The following is a 19,306-nucleotide window of genomic DNA, read 5'->3' on the forward strand; positions in this document are numbered from 1 at the left end:
TGGAGGTAAGCTTTAATTATAAACACTGTAAGTGTTAACACAAAAATAATAGTAAATAAACTTAGGCTTTTCCTTTATATACTTAATACTATCCTTTTGTTCGTTCTTTATTTTTTATCTCTTCGTAGCAAATCCAGTATAAAAAACTTTAGCCTATGCATATTAAGATCTAAATTCTGATTTACAAGCAAATTATACAATAATTAACAAGTTATATTAGAAGTACTATACCATGACAAAACAAACAAATACACCATGTAGACATTGAGAATGATTTCATAAAAAAAAATGATTATTTATTTTTTTATATGACTGATATTTTTTTTTCAAAGTAACAGTGTACAGTGCTATAATAACAGTGATAAAAAATGCTTTGAGATGCTGAACGGTACAGCAAACTCCGGGGCTGTCTCGCTCCAATCATCACCTGTGAAAGTGTCACCATCATCCGTGAAGGTATCTTCTAGTCCAGTGAAAGCATCACCGAGCCCAGTAAGGGCACCATCATCACCCCTAAAGTCCTCTTTATCCCCAAGTGGGAGACAGAGGTCACCCAGAAAATGCCAATTTGCTGCGCCCGCTGATGACTCAAAGGATAAGTGCGGGACATCATGGCTCTGTCGTAGAGGTGCTGGAGTGGATGGCGACGCTAGTGTGGAAGCACCAGGGCCAAGTGCCCCCTTGCACCAGGCTTGCGAGGAGACTGCCCCACCACCAAAGAACTGCTTCCGACTGGTAATGTTGGGGTAAGTTATATTAGCAATATAATTTTTCTTTTATAATCAATCAATTTTTATTGGCAGCCATCCTTCTTTCAACCCGTTTGTTACGCTAGGATTCGAAACAAGGTTTTTGTATTATAAATTGATTTTCTAAGAAAGCATTGAGTCAGGAGGTGGAATCTTGTACGTGGAACACAAAATGTCTCTATTTAAATATTAATGAGATTCTTGTTCACACTTGACCTGCATTTTGCTCCTCATTGTTAATTTCTACCAACAATCCATTTTCTAAATTTTTCAATAGGAAAACTGAAACTATTGTTGGTTTTCATGCACTTTAACATTTATTCAATATCCTTCATAAGAAATACATAAGTAAAAAATATTCTTAAAATTGTAAACATATAGGTTAATTAAAAAAAATCAGAGTCGCTACTCCCTTTCTTTAAGATCTCGGTTTCACATTTTTGTTTTCATGATCATTTTTTAAGTCTAGGCAAGTTGGTTATCAGCCTCCTGTCCCTGATACACGTCATCGACTTTTTGGTACTATGACAAGCCGGTTTGCTCACAACTTCACAGTTCGAGCGACTATTAAATGTGCATATAGAACAAGTTCATTGGTGACTCTACCAGTGATGAGAGTCACGCACATAAACATATGTACATCCTTATTAATAATAATAAATAAATAAAACTTTAATCATAAGAAAAACATGGTTGTGAACAAATTGACCAAACGCTAGTAACCACACTAGGGAACCCCCGTGTTGGTTACCATTATTCCGTGGTGTGTTTAAACTTAGGGCCTGTTTCACAATGTATGGATAAAGTGCCAAATAGCTATGCAACACATAAATTATTCGAAAGATAAAAGTTCCAAATAAGATGGATTCAAAGAGACTTTGAATTTCATGACGTATAGCGCTATCTGACAGTCGTGAAACTGAAAAATACTATTTATCCTACCAATAAGTAATAAATAATATTTGGAACTTATCCGGACATTGTGAAACAGGCCCTTAGTGTTACATATTGTATTCATTCTTGCTGAACTGTCCGTTCTACTGTTAATGGTCCGCCATCTTTTTCAAAGCATCGTTACAGCTTTTCATAATAAGTATCTAAGTTTTTAAACTGACATAAATCCAATTGATTTAATTGATCTGTATTTTCTTTAAAATATAGTTTCCTTCACTTAATCACAATAGGTTCTAATAAAAATTGAAATGAAAATTTAAAAATTACCATGCCCACGCATAAACAGATGGAAAGTAGTTAGGTAAATATATTAATGTATATCGTACACAGCTTAAGGAGTAAACCTTGTTACGTCACAACAACTGATGTATCACATCGAAAATCGCAATAAATCGAGCCATCAAGAGAGGAGACGATCGCACCTAAATTGCAAATTCCGTGTCACGCCGTTGCTCGTGATTACAACGTGTTTCGAAAACGTATAACCTATATCATACCATTTATCTTCCGTTAGTACCTTATTAAAGCCTATATCTATTAGTTAATATATTACTAGCTATGGATAATAATAAAGTTATTTTGCCTATTCACAATATTGCATTTTACAGGGGTACCTGCGGCAGGTGGTTGTGAAAGGGTTATAAAATAATAGGACTATAAAAATCATGTTACCAGCCTTCCACCGCGGATAGAAAATATACAAAGAGATGTCTACTAAAGCATGAGTGTTTGTGAGTGTGTGTGAATATGTGTAAGGCTGTGTGAAATGAATGTTTGAAGAATTTAATTAAAAGTAAATCCCAAATGGCTAAGCATAAGAAACATACTGTTCCATCGTAATCAAGGCTTTTTAGCAATTTAGATACAGTTATTTTACTTTATTTTTATTGTAAATACTTAAAACATAATTAAGTTTGTTGTACAACAATGGCCTAATAAAGCAAAATAAATTATGGAAGTAATCATTATAATAAATAATACTACGCATTTAAATGTAAAAAAATTGTTGTTTTTTTTTGTAGTTTTAATTACAATTTCGTAACAATGAGACGTATAGCGCAACCAAAAATACTTAATCTGTTTGATATATTTCTTATATATAGAGAGATCATGTGATTTAGAAGTGATTACGACTGACCATAAACAGTAGAATGGTTGTTTAGGAACATGAACATATATATATATTTCATTATCATCCCACTCACGATAAATTTCTCAAATTCTTATCAGTTGATTACAATTTGCCTCCGCTATTATTTAATTAAAATAGTTATTAACTATTCCTATTTCATTACTGGGTTATGTTTCAAACACACAACTATGTAGATCTCTTTCAAACTTTATATATAATTAAAAAGTATCTAATTTTATTAATCTGATTTTTCTATTTTTTTTAGAAAACAGGGGGTAAACGGGCAGGAGGCTCACCTAATGTTAACTGATACCGCCGCCCATGGACACTTTCAATGCCAGAGGGCTTGCGACTGCGTTGCCGGCCTTTTAAGAATTGGTACGCTCTTTTCTTGAAGGCCTTAAATCGAATTGATTAGGTAATACTTCAGTGAGCAGCTTAGAAATATTGTTTAAAAACCACCTTCTTTTAGTACTGGGCCTCAGATTTATGTAACTATTTCATAATTATTTGTTAATGTAATAGGCAAGTAGGAGATCAGCCTCCTGTGATGACCTCCTCCTCCTGACACACGCGTTCTTTTTGGGTCTATGACAACCCGGTTTCTTCACGAAATTTTCCTGCACAGTTCGTGCGATTATTAAATGCACACAGAAAGAAAGCCCATGTGCACAGCCGGATATCGAACCAACGACCCCAGGGATGAGAATCGCACGCTATAGCCACTAGGCCAACAATGCTCATAAAATAAAGTTTCCTTCATTCATTAGTATGAACTGAATAATTAGTGGAGAGTTTGTAAAAGTAGGTTTTGCAACTAAATAAAATCCGAGTTTACCTGTTTCATTTCTTAAACATGTAGTAAGGGCCACAAAGTTTAAGCAAACAAATTAAAGCAATCACGTACAAGGAAGACTTGATGATTTTCCAACTTCCATGTTTTGATTGCAAACAATTATTACAAATGTCAAATCGAGAGAGATGTCAAACACGAGTTTGAAGTTTAACGAGTACTTACATAGGCTAAGGGGGGAGGGTAAATAATAATCATATCAAATTCTTTTTACAATATTATTAATTTATGTTTACTTAGTTCATGAAAGACATTATGTAATTTATCTTAGATCTACATAGCACTGAAAATATATAAAAAAATTGTGGCGCTAAAAAGAGGGTGACTCTTTATGTCTGGGCCTCAGATTTCTAAATCTGTTTCATGGTCATATGTAAATCTAATAGGCAAGTAGGTAGGCCTCCAGTGCCTGATAGATGTCGTCGACTTTTTTTTGGGTCAAAGACATGTCGGTTTCCTCACGATGTTAAATGCGTACATACATAGAAAGTCCATTGGTGCACAGCCGGGATCGAACCTACGACCTCAGGTATGAGAGTCGCACGCCGAAGTCACTAGGCAACACTGCGCCTGTTTAAGCACAAAAGGAAATTTAATTTTCGCTCGCGCCAATTGCTATTTGGGTTTTAATAGGAAACTCATCACTCATGAGGCAATTGTGGGTTGTGTTATTTTAGGATTCTAATTTCTGACCCGAAATAGAAATAAACAGAAACTTTATTGTTAGAGGAACTGTAATTACAAGTGAAATGATTACTATTCTGTGTAAATGTGCGCCTTAGATTACACTCAACGAGAAACATATGAGTTCTGTATTTTGATTCAAATAGGTTTGTTCCTGTAGGAATGAAAGTTCAGTATGGTTTACCGATTCCTTGAATTATTAATTTATATATTTTATACTAAAACTTAGCTACAAGATAATCCATCTACCTCTAAAAAGTAAACCATTACGATCTTCTTTCTTTCTTATCTATGAATGTATTATACTGGTAGTAGTTTCTCACATGCAACTTGTAGAACAAAAATTGTTGATTAAAAAGCTTTATTTCTAACCAGTTCTTCTCGTTTGCTCTATGCTCTTTATTTTATTTATAATATTATCTTTAGACTTGCACTAAATTAAACTAGAAAAAAATACTTTTATGAATTCATAGGTGTATTATGTTATGTTTATGATATGATGTTTTATTGAAATGCCTACAAAAATAATTCTTATGTCTAATAGTACAAATAACATCCTACATATTTAAAAAAATAATAATTTACCATTTTATATTAGAGAATTAAGCTTGAGTCACTGAAGCCTTTTTCTTAACATCAAAGATATATTTTTATAAATTTCTTAATAACTAATTAATTTCAAAGTTCTTTTTGTGAAAGTGTATAATTTTATAATGATTCAGGCTACGCAGTATCAGAACCAATTAGCGATAGCGACCCATAGCGGGCGGATAAGGCTTACGGAGATAGCTAATATACACGATGTGACTATATGAGACCACGCTTGCACAGGGATGTAACTTAGGTTCAAATTTCTTGGGTACTTACAGATTTCTAAATACCTTAGTTAGCATCTGGGACGACTTTCTTTCTTATTTCTTTGAAGAAATCACAATTATATAGAAAATGGACAGGGCGATCTTTTAAAATCATGAAGCGGATTTTTTTCATGTTATAAAATACAGTTGAAAGTTTAAACTTTATTATATCAAAAACAACCGAATGTAATAATATATTTCCGCAAGGATAAAGTGTAAGTAAGTGTTCAGAGAGACATATATCTTTGAAGAAGACAAAAAATGTAGTCATACACGAAATCCAAGTGTAGGAAATATTAGATATTTATCGATTAATATACATTTGTAGCAGATGAATAAATTAATTGTTTTGTTGAACCACTAAAACAATTCGCAGATGCATGCAAAAACAACGCAATTTTTTCTCCTCTGAAATATATATAAGAAGGCTGTATTGTACTGTTAAAGACATAATTTTAAAAATTTAAATTTTGGTTCAAATCAAACAAAAAATTAGTCTTTTAGTGAACTGTAAGAGTGTCTGGATACCACCCTGGAATGTAATTTTACGAGGGAGTGAATATTATTAACTCGGTATATTGCAGGTATATCTTAAAGTTGGTTTCGTTATAAGATGCGCAAACTTTGCATCGATAATCACTTCAGGATTCATGTTAATATTATGTTACATATGATCTTTAAAACGTGCACTATGATACGTTAAAATACATATTTTATATAATTTTGAAATTGAATATAAAATTAATTTAGTATGATAATGCTGTGGCAATATTTGCCTCCGGTTAAGGTCAAGTTTGTAGACCCAAGTAAACACTTAGAGGCTTCTAAAAGACTGATTTATTCTCGTAGTCTTGATAAATCCTTCAACATTTCGTCCTGAATTTTAAATGTATTGATATATGGTTATGTGTTCTTAACTTTATGTAACTTTGGACACGAATGCTACGATGTTTTTTTATATAGAACAGGTGGCAAACGGGCAGGAGGCTCACCTGATGTTATGTGATACCGTCGCCCATGGACACTCTCGATGAGGAATCAATAAAGTGACTATTTGATATAAACCCGGCATTATCTACTTAAACCAATATTAATAAAAGAGCAAGAGCGCAAACCAAGACAAGAAACGATATTTCAAACTAAAAGTTTTTCTTTCTTTTAAAAGAACAACCAAGTTCAAATTAAGTTACAGAGGAGAGTAATGAAGGACAATCTGTTAGATGCTGCGCTCTTAAAAGCGTTATTTGATGCTCTGTGGCTAAAAAGAAAAAGGCTTTTAGCAATAACACTGGACGAATAAGACGCTAACTTTTTCTTAAACGGAACTTGAATCTTTGTTATTGTCAGACATTTTAATTGGAAGCCTATATATTAATAATAATAGAGAATTTTACTTAAATATATGAGGAATTTTTGGGTAACTTTAAAGTCTTGATTATTGATTGATAAAATCGTTCTCTGTTAATTTATAAACACGAATATTTTATTTGCTAGGTATATCGTTACAGTATCTGTATACGTAGGACAATCTATGTCCTGGGAAATAGCATTTACGGTATTGTAAATATAATTTGAAACAGTTTATCTCTGGGATGGAACCCAGGATTTTACCGATGTAATAACCAGAAAGTGAAAGTTTTGCAAGTATTTTTCATTGGTAGAATGTGTGGTGATTTCTATGATTTTTGATTGAACCTAAACTAAACTCACTAATCAAAGTGAATACATGCCATTCACTTTGATTAGTGCAAGTGATTCGTACAGGTGATTAGTAATTAGGAGAAAACAAGTGTGGACAGCGTCTGGTTAGTGCAGGTGATTAGTTGGATGCGTAGAAAATGATTGAAAGTGTCTATTTTTTGCGAGCGAACTGCGAGTAGTGACGTCGTGTGCGAAGCCACTAAACAAGAATTGAACACTTACATTATATACAATTTAACACAATTTAACATTATATACATTGAATACAATCCTTTACACCCAATTCGTTATAGGAAAACGCGTTGTTGGAGGATTCTCGTAAAACTATTTCGTGTTGGTTTAGTGGCTTCAGCGTGCGGCTATCATCTCTGAGGTCATAGGTTCTATCCCCGACCGTGCACCAATGGAATGATTATGTGCGAAGTTAACATTCATTCGAACGGTGAAGGAAAATATCGTGAGGAAACTGACCTTGTCTTAGCCCCAAAAAGACGACGGTCTGTGTCAGTCACTTGAAGCTGATCACCTAATTACCAATTAAAAATGATCATGAGACAGACTCAAAAATCTGAGGCTCAAAACTAAAGAGGTTTTAGCGTTACTGATTTTTTTAATAAGTAGGAACACGAATTTAATAATAAAATAAAAATAAATTTAGCTTAATTGTATAACCTCACAAACAGGTGCAAAGGTACGTTAAGCAAATTATGGACTTGACAAATTATTATAAACTTACACAACAGAAATATAATTTGAGAAATTTCCGCTGGAATATCTTCGTTATATGCTGAGATACTAATGTTTTTTAATAAAGGATTAAACTTGTATTTTTATGTTAAAATAACTTCAAACTAAGGGAACATATATATGTTTTATACCCCTGACAATGTGTACAGGGACTATCCTACAAATTTTTCAAAAAAACAAGATACACTTTTTTTTTGATAAATCCTTCAACATTTCGTCCAGAATTTTAAATGTATTGATATATGGTTATGTGTTCTTAACTTTATGTAACTTTGGACACGAATGCTACGATGTTTTTTTTATAGAACAGGTGGCAAACGGGCAGGAGGCTCACCTGATGTTAAGTGATACCGCCGCCCATGGACACCCTCAATGCCAGAGGGCTCGCGAGTGCGTTGCCGGCCTTTTAAGAATTGGTACGCTCTTTTCTTTAAGGACCCAATAAATTCCAATACACGAATGGCGAGTTATGCGTCGCGAAATACGCCCCGCCCCGGCTATATCGGAAATATTTTTTTTTACAATATTCATGGACAAGCCTGGGCACAATTCCTTGCGAGACCCGCTCTTTCGGTTTTGTTTGCCGCCATTATATATTTAATATTATTTACGCAGAACCGTTCCAGGCGCGGTCTGTGCTTTATTAACATGTCCTGTAGGCCATTACGGTCTACAGTCATCTGTATTTGTTGCTCCAGGTCGTGCCTGGACGATGCGAATATAGGCAGTGTAGAAGCACATGTTAACATTTACTTTTTTTGACTATGGTAAGACGCGCGGAAAATAGTGCATAAATATTGTATTCCAAAATTCTTTTTCCTCCCTTTCTGGATATGCAGCTAACTTCAATGTATTACCTATTTTAAGATACACTTGCTTTTCTAATGTATATGATGGCCATGCAATACCAAGGCCTTTATTTGGTGTTGGGTTTCTGAAAATTGAAAATAATGAATGATTAAATAATACCTAACTAACAATACTGATAGAAATATTAATTATTTTTAGATTTCAGTATACTAGTATAGTTGGTAGAATTCGTTTTACATTAATTTTTTTGTTAATTATACACTTTAGTTATACTTTACCCTCAGTAGATTTTTTTTTGCTAGGGAACAAAAAAACTAATTGATCGAAAAAAGTATATTGATAACATTTCCAAATTAATGAGTTTGAATAGAGATTTTAAAAAAAGAGACTTTACCGCCGTTTCAAGACCCGCGTACATCATAAATGCCTGCGTTTTTATTTTATAGTGATTTTAATTCAATATGTCATCTATGTTATAAAAACGAACGAACGAAACGGAATGTGATGACGTCAATTGCAATTTATTTCAGAAATAGCTGCATCCGCGACCTATGACTGTTTTTTTTAAGCCTATCTTTTTAGCTACATATTAACATATTGAATGTTTTGCTATGCTTCATACAGATTTTTTGCTTTGAGGGAATATACACCTAAGTACTAAATACAACCTTTTTTTTAATTTTGTCCCCATAAACACTTCTCCAGAGTTCAAAGAATAAATAAAAATCACTTGAAATGCGTCGGTCTTCGAGTTTCGTGTCTGTAGATATAATCGATCAGATAAATCATTTGCATATTTTATATTATAACAAACTCTTATAAAAATTAAAATAGGATTTTATTAAAACCTTTAAAAAACTTACCCAAATTTTGCAAAGTTGGTCCACAGAGTAGTGACTCTATCAATAATTTTGAACGTTTCGGAATTTCTATCACATTCATAGGAAATAAGTACATGAGATCATCAGAATGTGAAAAAGACTTTTTGCGTTATTTATATTACCGAAAATATTTCTTTCTGTTTCATATGTAAATTTATATAAATAATTTCTATTTTTATTCCATTTAGCAATAAATTTCTGCCATAATAATGTACTATAAATAGTCATATCAAAATTTAAATACATAAGCATTTTATCTATATTCTCTTTCGATACTACAGCATCTATAATATAATAATGTTTCATTGTATTCCCAATTATCATTTGTTCACGTAAAGGAACATTTATTGCCAACGGTTCTGGAACAAAAAACTCTGAAAACTGATTAGCTTGTTGGAATACTTTGGAAAAATTCGTATCAGCCATGAAATAGAGTACTCCTTCATCAGCCGTATAACCATTTAAAACATCTACGTCTTCATGTATTTCTTCTTTTAAAACGTCGTAAACATCCCCTTGAAAGTAGACTTCGTCACCATAGTTTTCCTCTGATACAATTTCAAAAACAAGTTTGGGTGATTCTTTAGCATATTGTGCGAAAGAGATGAAGATATCGCATTTGTTAAACGCTTTGAGAGGTTGAGCTTTTAAGAATTTATATATTTCCTGAACATCAGTGGAATTGCACCCCATTTGGCGAGCCATTTCAACAGCTGTATCTCGTGGCCTGAATGCCCTTGGCCACCAACTATGTGCGGTTCCACTTTGCGTTATAGCCCTTTTAAAAAGCCCTCTCGTCATGGGCGAGATTAAATGGTATGAAACACTTACTGCCCCCGCACTTTGCCCAAAGATTGTAACATTGTCCAGATCGCCTCCAAAGTGTTGGATATTATTGTTTACCCATTCAATCGCTGAAACCTGGTCTTTCAGGCCCATGTTTCCTGAAATATCTCTGGTTTGGAGGCTAAGAAAACCTAGTATTTGTAATCTATAATTGAGAGTGACTAAAATAATGTCTTTCCTTATGAGGAAATCTGGTTGATATTCATTTCCACTGCCTCTTGTAAAGCCTCCTCCATGAATCCAAACCATGACGGCGTAGGGTCGTTTTGTAGTGTGTTTTGTGATGTTTGGTGTAAACACATTTAGATATAGACAATCTTCATATCCTATTGGTGATGTTTCGTAATGAAAGCAAACATTGCCTGGTTTTTTGGCTTGTCTGATTCCGTACCACGGCTTGGCTGGTTGCGGTAGCTGAAAAAAAAATTAAATATATTTAATAAGGTTCTACGGGTATTTTGGGGTAAACGACCCTTTTCATAACGTTCATATATCATTGATATTTTAATCAATTTATTACCAACGATTCGCCAAAGACAACATCTTAAAATGCTCTAACCTTATTGTTACACGTAATAGACGTGTAGTAATTCCCTAACAGCTTCATGTTGCTCATTAGTGGCACTAATTCGATGCATAGTCTCGGGTTCAAATTACAGCAAAAAAACACAGTTGTTCCGTTTTTGAATCAAAGAAGTCACCACGTTCTATTATTATTAACTTTACACATATTAATAAGGCATTTTACATATAGAAAATATCAATACAATTAGGTGTTACAGGAATACAGCAATATGTAACCTATTGATTTGTAATGAATGAAATGTTACCTTGAATCTTAAATCCCCAATAGGTGGCTGAGCATATGGTATCCTTTTAAAACTGTAGTAGGAATCTCCATAATTATTATTTATTTCACCATACAAAATTCCTTCAGATACTATCACTTGGACAGAATAAGCACAGCTTACGAGCAAAAGAATTACGTTTAATTCAGCGAGCATAATGTACAATGCTTGTTATAATAGTTAGATTTGATTGCCATATTGCTAAACGAATAATGTTAATTAAGAAATTGATAAACGTTATTAACTTTTAATTATGATTAATTGACGACTTCTAATTGATGTCTGAGAGAATATGATTCGATTTCGTACAATCTTATGTTATATTGTTTGAGGGTAAAACGTTCAGAAGTCTTCGCGTAAGTCTTAAAAATTATAAAAAGAAAACAACGAAAATTTTATAAAGCGACTATTCAGAAAGTCTTTTTATCCAAAAAATAATAATAACATTTTTTTACGTTCTAAGTATATAGGTTAATTCAGTTTTATTATGATAGATAGTGGTAAATCAGGACCGATAAAATAGATGCCGATGTATTAAGTATATGCAGATAAAAAAGGTGTAAATTGAAAACAAGGTGAATAAAATAAAATATAAATAAATTCTTATTCCAGAAATTCTTAAGAGCGAATAAAAAAATGTGTACCATTCAAATACTCCCTGGAATGTAGATATAACCCGAAGATTTCTTACTTTTTTAACCGTGAAAAGGTATCCTGAAGCGTACCTTTATTTTCCAAGCATAAAGATACGCAAAATGTTCCTTTTTATTCCCCGAATTCGTTCTGATTTATGAATCTATTCTGTGGCTTTCATTACAATATTACTTAAGTATTTCCCAGTATTTTTTTCCTTAGAATTATTCACATTTTGATAGCTATATGCATCTATCTAAATTTATAAAATAACTACAAACAGAAATCTCCACATATACATGGATTCTCACACCTTAGATTTAAAGGCTTTATTTCTCAAAAAAGACGAAAATGTCTCTTACATGGGATAATAATTTAGATAACAATACATTATAGTCGTTCTTAAAATAATCACAATAAATCGATAACCGTAGATGCAATGTACTTAAAAGTAAAATAAACCAACGAAATATGAATTAAAAGTAATTATAAGTAATGTATTTACAAGTAATTTTGTCCAACATGTTCACTTAGCTTCAATTTGAATGAATTGAAAGAAGCAATATTTTTAATATTTTTGGGTAGTTTGTTATACAGGTAAACATTTAAATACGTATTTAAAGTTTTTTTTATGGAATCTCGCTGTTGGCCTTAAGGGTCTTTACAGCTCAGCACGGGCTGTTTTGGCGAGCTTAGCTCGGCCTGAAGTATTTTAAGTAATGCAAGATAGCTCGTTCGACGCACACTTCTATGAGTCACACGTTTTGGTTGGAGAAAGTGTGAAGAGAACGTTTTATTTTTTTTTGACAAGTAAACAGTACTGTAATTGTAATTATTTTACGTACAGCTTAAGTAATTTCTTTGTTTGATTAGGTTAAATTATAGTAATAAACCGTGTAACATTTAAACGCATTTTACAATTAGGATACAAACGTACATAAATTTATATAATCTCTCCATTCCATTCCAATAGAGAGATAAGTCACTCGTAAGCACTCGCCGCGGAAACATCGATTTACGCAAGCTCCGTACCCAAAAATTCGTAATAGCGGGCAAAAGTGTTTTATGTAGCAAATCATATACAAAAAGACGCAGAAAATTACAGTGATTACAGTGATGTTAAAAGACTTACATTTCGATATACCATTTCGAATATATGTTAACGACAAACTCCTGCAATCCTCACCTATTATCGTGCTTGCATTGTGGTGGGTCAAGTTGTAGAATATTAGTATTTTAAAGTTTGCCTATGTAACACTCAATATGGTTAATGGAAATTGAGACTGTGACCTAGAATAAATGACGCGCGTTTACCCCTGAGCTTCTGTTGGTGTCACTACGCTGCGTTTATTATCTACCCTCAAGTGGAAGAAAAGTGAAAAAAAGAAAACAAAAATAGTTGAGAAATAGAAAGCTAGACAACGAAAAAAGTGTAACGTGTGTAAATAAGCATAGAAGTGTGTTTAGCAAAATAGTGGACCCAAAACAAACAAATACTACTAATTTAGAACAAGAAAAAAAGAAGTGGAGATTATCCTCGGAGAACAGTAAACTACTTGAAGATATCTTTTATAAAATAATCATTTTCAAATTATCAGAATATAATTAACTGTAAGTGTAGCTGTGTAGTGTAGGTGCTGTGAAATTAAACAAAGTAATTGGACATTAGATTTAGTGAAATATTGTATAATATAAAAACAACAAGGGCTCTCCTGTTGGAAACCCCTCCTAGGTATAAGTATTCTGACACGGCTACCACCCTTTTGGGGGTAGACCTTAGTTTTAGTTTACTGACCCGGCTACCACCCTTTTGGGGGTAGACCTTACTTGTAGTATACTTAGGATTAGTATAGCGACACTTCTGCCACCCTATTGGGGGCAGATCATCTATTAATAAGAATCACAACTGTTTTACATTATAACAACCTTTTAACTTTGACATATTTTCTTTGCTTATTTATTATTTAGTTATTAATAATTAAACAACAAAAACAGTTTGGCTATAATAAGTATTAATTTAAAAATTTTATAATATTTGACGCTTCGGCCTACAACATATAAACAAAATGGTTATCGGTCCTAGGACCCCCGTTAAAAAACAAGAAAAAACGAGCGGCCAAACAGCCGCTGAACCCGGAACAATAAGGCCCTCGGTCAGTGACCTGAGTAGAAGCCAACCCCAAAGGCGTAGTGAGCAGGGACTGGTCCAACCCCTGGTCGCCCGCTTCTCCATCTCTCCGCCTAAGAAAGGCGGGAAAGAACCCCCAATCAAAACATCGGAAAAAAGGGAAGAAAAAGGAAAAGGAATAGACCCCCATGTTCCGAATTTCGATATGAAAACAAAAGAGACGGAAATAAAGGGACTTTTCCAAAAAATTAACAACCAGCTCGAAAGCGTCAGGAACCTGAAGACAGAAATAAAAATGGAAGTAAAAGCAGCAACCAAGAGATTGCAAGAAATAATAAGGGAACTATTAACCGAAAGAAAGGAAAGCAACAAAGAAATTCTGGGGATAGCCGAGAAAGAAGGAGGAGAAGTAATAGACGGAGAAATCAAGAAATCAGAAAGGAAGGAAGCTAAGGAAGGTGAAATGAACAAAAGAATAGAAAAACTAGAGACAATTAGTAAAAGCTTTGAAAAGATGATTATAGAAAGTGAAGAGAGAGTCATGGCGAAGCTGGGGGAAATTAGAAGTTACGCCGAGGTAGCAGCAGTAGCAAGGACTGAGTCGAGGGAAGTTAGCGGCAGCACCGCAAGCAATGACCTAAGGGAAACTGGACTGTACTCCCTGATTGTCGAGCCGGGTGAAGAAACCGAGACGGCCGAGGATACAGTCCAAAAAATTAGATGCTCCCTTAACGCCAGGGACAATGGTTTTAAAATAGAAAAACTCACAAAAATAAAGGGAGGCAAGGTGGTCATTGGTTGCGGTACTGAGGAGGAACGAGCAAGGGTGAGGGAGAGAATTGCGCACGTTCAGAATGGAATTACGGCCAAGGAGCTCAACAATAAGCATCCTTTGGTAATTTTTAAAAATGTATTGAGGTACAACACCCTCGAAGACATAAAGAAAGCCCTTAAAATACAAAACAAGGCAACGACCGGAAACCTACCCGGAGAGGACTGGGTGATGACGGAAAAGCACCGCCAAAATGCCAGGAACACGCACGAGTGCCACGTCATCGTGCAGGTCTCCCCGGGGATGTGGAAGGCGCTGACCCGGGCGCAGAAGGTCCACATCGACCTCCAGAGGGTCTGGGTGGAGGATCGGTCCCCCCTTGTGCAGTGCGCCACGTGTCTTGGATACGGACACACGAGGAAGCACTGCCAAGGGGGAAAACTGACCTGCTCCCAGTGCACAGGTGAGCACCTTAGGGCAGACTGCCCAAGTATAGACAAGTTACCAGAGTGTGCAAACTGTAAAAGAGCAGGAATGGACAGCGCAGACCACAGCGCGTTTAGTGCCGAATGCCCAGTGCGCAGGAAGTGGGATGCGCTAGCCAGGAGGGCGGTCGCGTATTGCTAAAGTCCCCCCAGGAGAAATCCGTATTATACAAGCTAACGTACAGAGATCTGCACTCGCCACGGAGGAGTTAATAATCGAGGCGAAAAAACGTCGCATCTCCATCGCGCTCGTACAGGAACCCTACATCGGGGCGGTGAGAAGAATGAAGGACTACACGGGCACAAGAGTCTATCAACACACCGGAGTTGGCAACCATACAAAGGCGGCTATTGTCGTCCTAGATAATAATATCCAGGTAACACAATACCCCGAGCTATCTAGTCCGAATTTGGTTGCCATATCCGTAGACACAGATAGTAGAAAACTAAACCTAGTCTCGGTATACTTCGAACCTTACCCGAATCCCCTAAGTCCGCACCTCCAGACACTGGAACAAGTCGTCGAGAAACTAGGACGGAGAACAATAGTGGGAGGGGACGTAAACGCCAGAAACGTCTGGTGGGGGGATAGGATAACCAACGAGAGGGGAAAAGAGGCAGAAGCGACCTTCCATAACGCTGGATTGGAGATCTTAAACCAGGGTGGGACGCCAACTTTCCACACCACCAGAGGAAACACAATATACTCTAGTTGCGTTGACGTCACGGCAGCCACGCCTGACCTCCTCGGTCTCATTGTAGATTGGAGGGTGGACCAGAGTGTCACGAATTCGGATCATAATGCCATCCAATTCGAGATCATCTCACGGATAAAAAAAGATGATGGATACGCGAGATCAACTAGAGTGTACAATGTTCGAAAAGCGAACTGGACCCACTTTCGTACGAAAGTTAGACAGTTGCTTTCTCAACACGAACTCACACCACAGTACATCAACACTTTAGACTCCACTACACTTCTAGAAAACACCATAGTTCAATACTCACAGTTAATTACAGACACTTGTGACACACACATTCCAAAAATTAAAGTACAAGGAAAACACACCGCCCCCCCCTGGTGGACAAAAGAGCTGAACCAAATGAAGAAAGGCGTTCTAACAATGAGGAGGAAAATTCGATGCTGCTCTGCTACTCGCCGTTCCGCTGTTATAGAGCGATACAACAAGGCAAAACAGGAATACCTGGAAGCAGCAAACAAAAGCAAGCTGGAAAGTTGGAAGAGCTTCTGCGAGAAGCAAAGTGGAGAAAGCTTGTGGGACGGCATCTACAGGGTCATCAGGAGAACGAACGGTAAGAAAACTGATCAGCAACTCGTCAAGGATGGCGAGACTCTCTCCTACCAGGACTCGGCGCACTATCTGGCGGAGACTTTCTTTCCGGAAGATACGAGCGCCCGGGAAACCCTTTGGCACACAGAAATACGAAGAAAGGCTAAAATGATAAAAGAATCGGGCCATGATGGAGCTCATGACCCGCCTTTTACACTGAAGGAACTCGTAGAATGTGCCAGGAGTTTTAACCCCAAAAAGGCCCCTGGTGGGGATGGGCTAACGTCAGACATCTGCAGCGAGGCGATACTTGCGGACCCAGACGTTTTCCTGGCATTGGCGAATAGATGCCTCGACCTGGGCTATTTTCCAAGGATTTGGAAGAAGGCCACAGTGATTGTCTTCAAAAAACCAGGGAAGGAAAATTACAGTCAGCCCAAATCATACCGACCAATCGGACTTTTACCGGTATTGGGCAAAATAATGGAAAAAATGCTGGTGAAAAGGCTGAATTGGCACCTGGTCCCCCGACTCTCTTCCAAGCAATACGGTTTCACGCCGCAGCGTGGTACCGAGGACGCCCTCTATGCTCTAATGGAAAATATCAACTCGGGTCTAAAGAACAAAAAAGTCGTAACACTAATATCACTAGACATAGAGGGAGCCTTCGACAACGCTTGGTGGCCGGCCATTTGTGTGAGATTGACTGAAGAGCAATGCCCATTAAACCTTGCACTACTAGTGCATAATTATCTAAGCGACAGGGAGGTCCGCGTCGTTTACGGAGGAGCTGTAGCGACAAAACCAACAAACAAAGGCTGCGTACAGGGATCCATCAGCGGACCCACTTTGTGGAATCTGCTGCTGGACCCACTACTAAAAACATTAGAGAGAGCCGGTGTTTATGCGCAGGCCTTCGCGGATGACGTGGTCCTCCTGTTTGAGTCCAACACGGCGTTGGAAACAGAAAAAGCAGCGAATGATGCACTCGCACAGATCTGGGAGTGGGGGCACAGAAACAAATTAAGATTCGCCCCCGCGAAAACCAAAGCGATGCTCATTACGAGAAGATTAAAATACGACACGCCACGACTCAACATGGGTGGCACACAAATTGACATGTCGGACAGTGTGAGGATTTTGGGTCTGACGATAGATCGCAAAATCACATTCAGCGAGCATGTCAATGCAGCCTGCAATAAAGCCATCGGCCTTTACAAACAGGTTTCCAAGACAGCTAGGGTCAGCTGGGGCCTCAGCCCGGAAATCATTAAAATAATATATACGGCTGTTGTCGAACCCATAGTCCTCTACGCGGCAAATGTATGGGCTGACGCGGCAAAAAAGAGGTACATGATCAAAAGACTGGACACAGTGCAAAGAAGTTTTGCTATTAAGATATGTAGGGCTTATAGGACGGCTCCACTCAGCTCCCTCAGAGTGCTGGCAGGCTTACTCCCTCTAGATCTGAGAGTACACGAAAACAAAACATTATACCAAATTAAAAAGGGGCATATGACCTGCGAGTACTTAGGGGGAGCTGAGGTGGAAACGAAAACACCTTTTCATAAAAGTCTTCACCCGGCAAAGACAGCACTGGAATATGTTATTCTAACAAACGAAGAACTAGCGATAAATAATGAAAGCATTGAAATATATACGGATGGTAGTAAGACGCAAGAAGGGGTGGGAGCTGCGATCTCCCTTTGGAAGGGAGAAAAAGAAATAAAGAGTCAAAAGCTGCCTCTGGCACATTTCTGCACCGTGTATCAGGCAGAACTGGTGGCGTTACAAAGAGCGGCGCAGATAGCGGTGCAGCGGAAGGAGACCGAGGTCCTCATATACAGCGACTCAAGGTCTGCATTGGATGCGGTTGCGGGGGGACGCTCTTTCGATCCCCTGGTCACCGAGATCCGCGAGCTTCTTACCCAGCACCCAGAGAAGAGCGTCAAACTTTTCTGGGTAAAAGCACACGCGGGGAGAAGAGGGAACGAAAGAGCGGACCAGTTGGCCAAAGAAGCCACTAACACAAAGCGGAGGCCAGTCTACGACCGCTGCCCGCTATCATACATTAAAAAATTAATACGCGCAGGCACGGTGCGGGAATGGGTCAAGAGACAGTCCGAAGAAACAACCGGGGCGACAACTAGGATGTTCTTGCCCGACCCAGAAGCTGCGTACAAAATCGCAAGGACCAAAGGGTTTAACCCTATAATGACCCAAATTTTGACAGGGCATGGAGCCTTCGCGGAATACCTCCACCGTTTCAAAATAAAAACGAGTCCCGCATGTGAATGCGACGAAAACACAATACAAACGGTGGAGCATCTCCTAGTGGAGTGCCCCATATTCGCCATTCAAAGGCACGATCTGGAGCAGACCGTGGGGATGCGGATGACACGCAATGTGCTGCCCGACATCCTTGCGGGGCACAGGACGGCCCTGGAAAAATTTTGCGAGCGGATTCTGCGGAGGACGCGAATATTCAACGGCGCCCGGAATATTGCTACGCCCTGTAATTAATTCAAAATGACCAAAATGCTAAATTTTTATGAAAGTATGTAAAGTGAATGTAAATAAACAAAGAAAATAAATATACAATTTAAATAAAGAAAACTACTACACTATACTAGGAAATGTAAAATGTTAAGTAAATGTGAATGCATAAAGCTGCTGTAAGAAACACAATATAATATAACATAACAATATTAAAATAAAAATAAAAAATTGAATGAACAAAATAAATACAGCAAAAAAGGACCCTGATAAGCAAAAGTCAGGGGTGGGTTCGCAGCTCCATTAAAAAAAAAAAAAAAAAATAGAGAGATAATTTCAATCCATTGACTGAAATTGTTTTGAGGTACAAAACCGACTTGTTTCGAATTTTAACTATATAAAAAATAATTTTAGCGCTGAAACCTATTTAGAGTTCCT

The 19,306-nt window shown here is 37.0% G+C and overlaps 1 protein-coding gene across 1 annotated transcript in view; it reads left to right on the top strand.

Moving 5' to 3' along the window:
* The first annotated feature begins 371 nt into the window (after positions 1-371).
* Positions 372-19,306, top strand: part of LOC111003060 (GTP-binding protein Rhes) — a 31,580-nt gene continuing 12,645 nt past the window's right edge. Inside the window, exon 1 of the mRNA XM_022273418.2 lies at positions 372-746. Within this exon, the coding sequence (XP_022129110.1) occupies positions 379-746 (368 nt within the window). The 5' untranslated portion in view covers positions 372-378. The remainder of the gene's footprint in view (positions 747-19,306) is intronic.

Source organism: Pieris rapae, chromosome 4, assembly GCF_905147795.1.
Source record: "Pieris rapae chromosome 4, ilPieRapa1.1, whole genome shotgun sequence".
NCBI classification, from domain to species: Eukaryota; Metazoa; Arthropoda; class Insecta; order Lepidoptera; family Pieridae; genus Pieris; species Pieris rapae.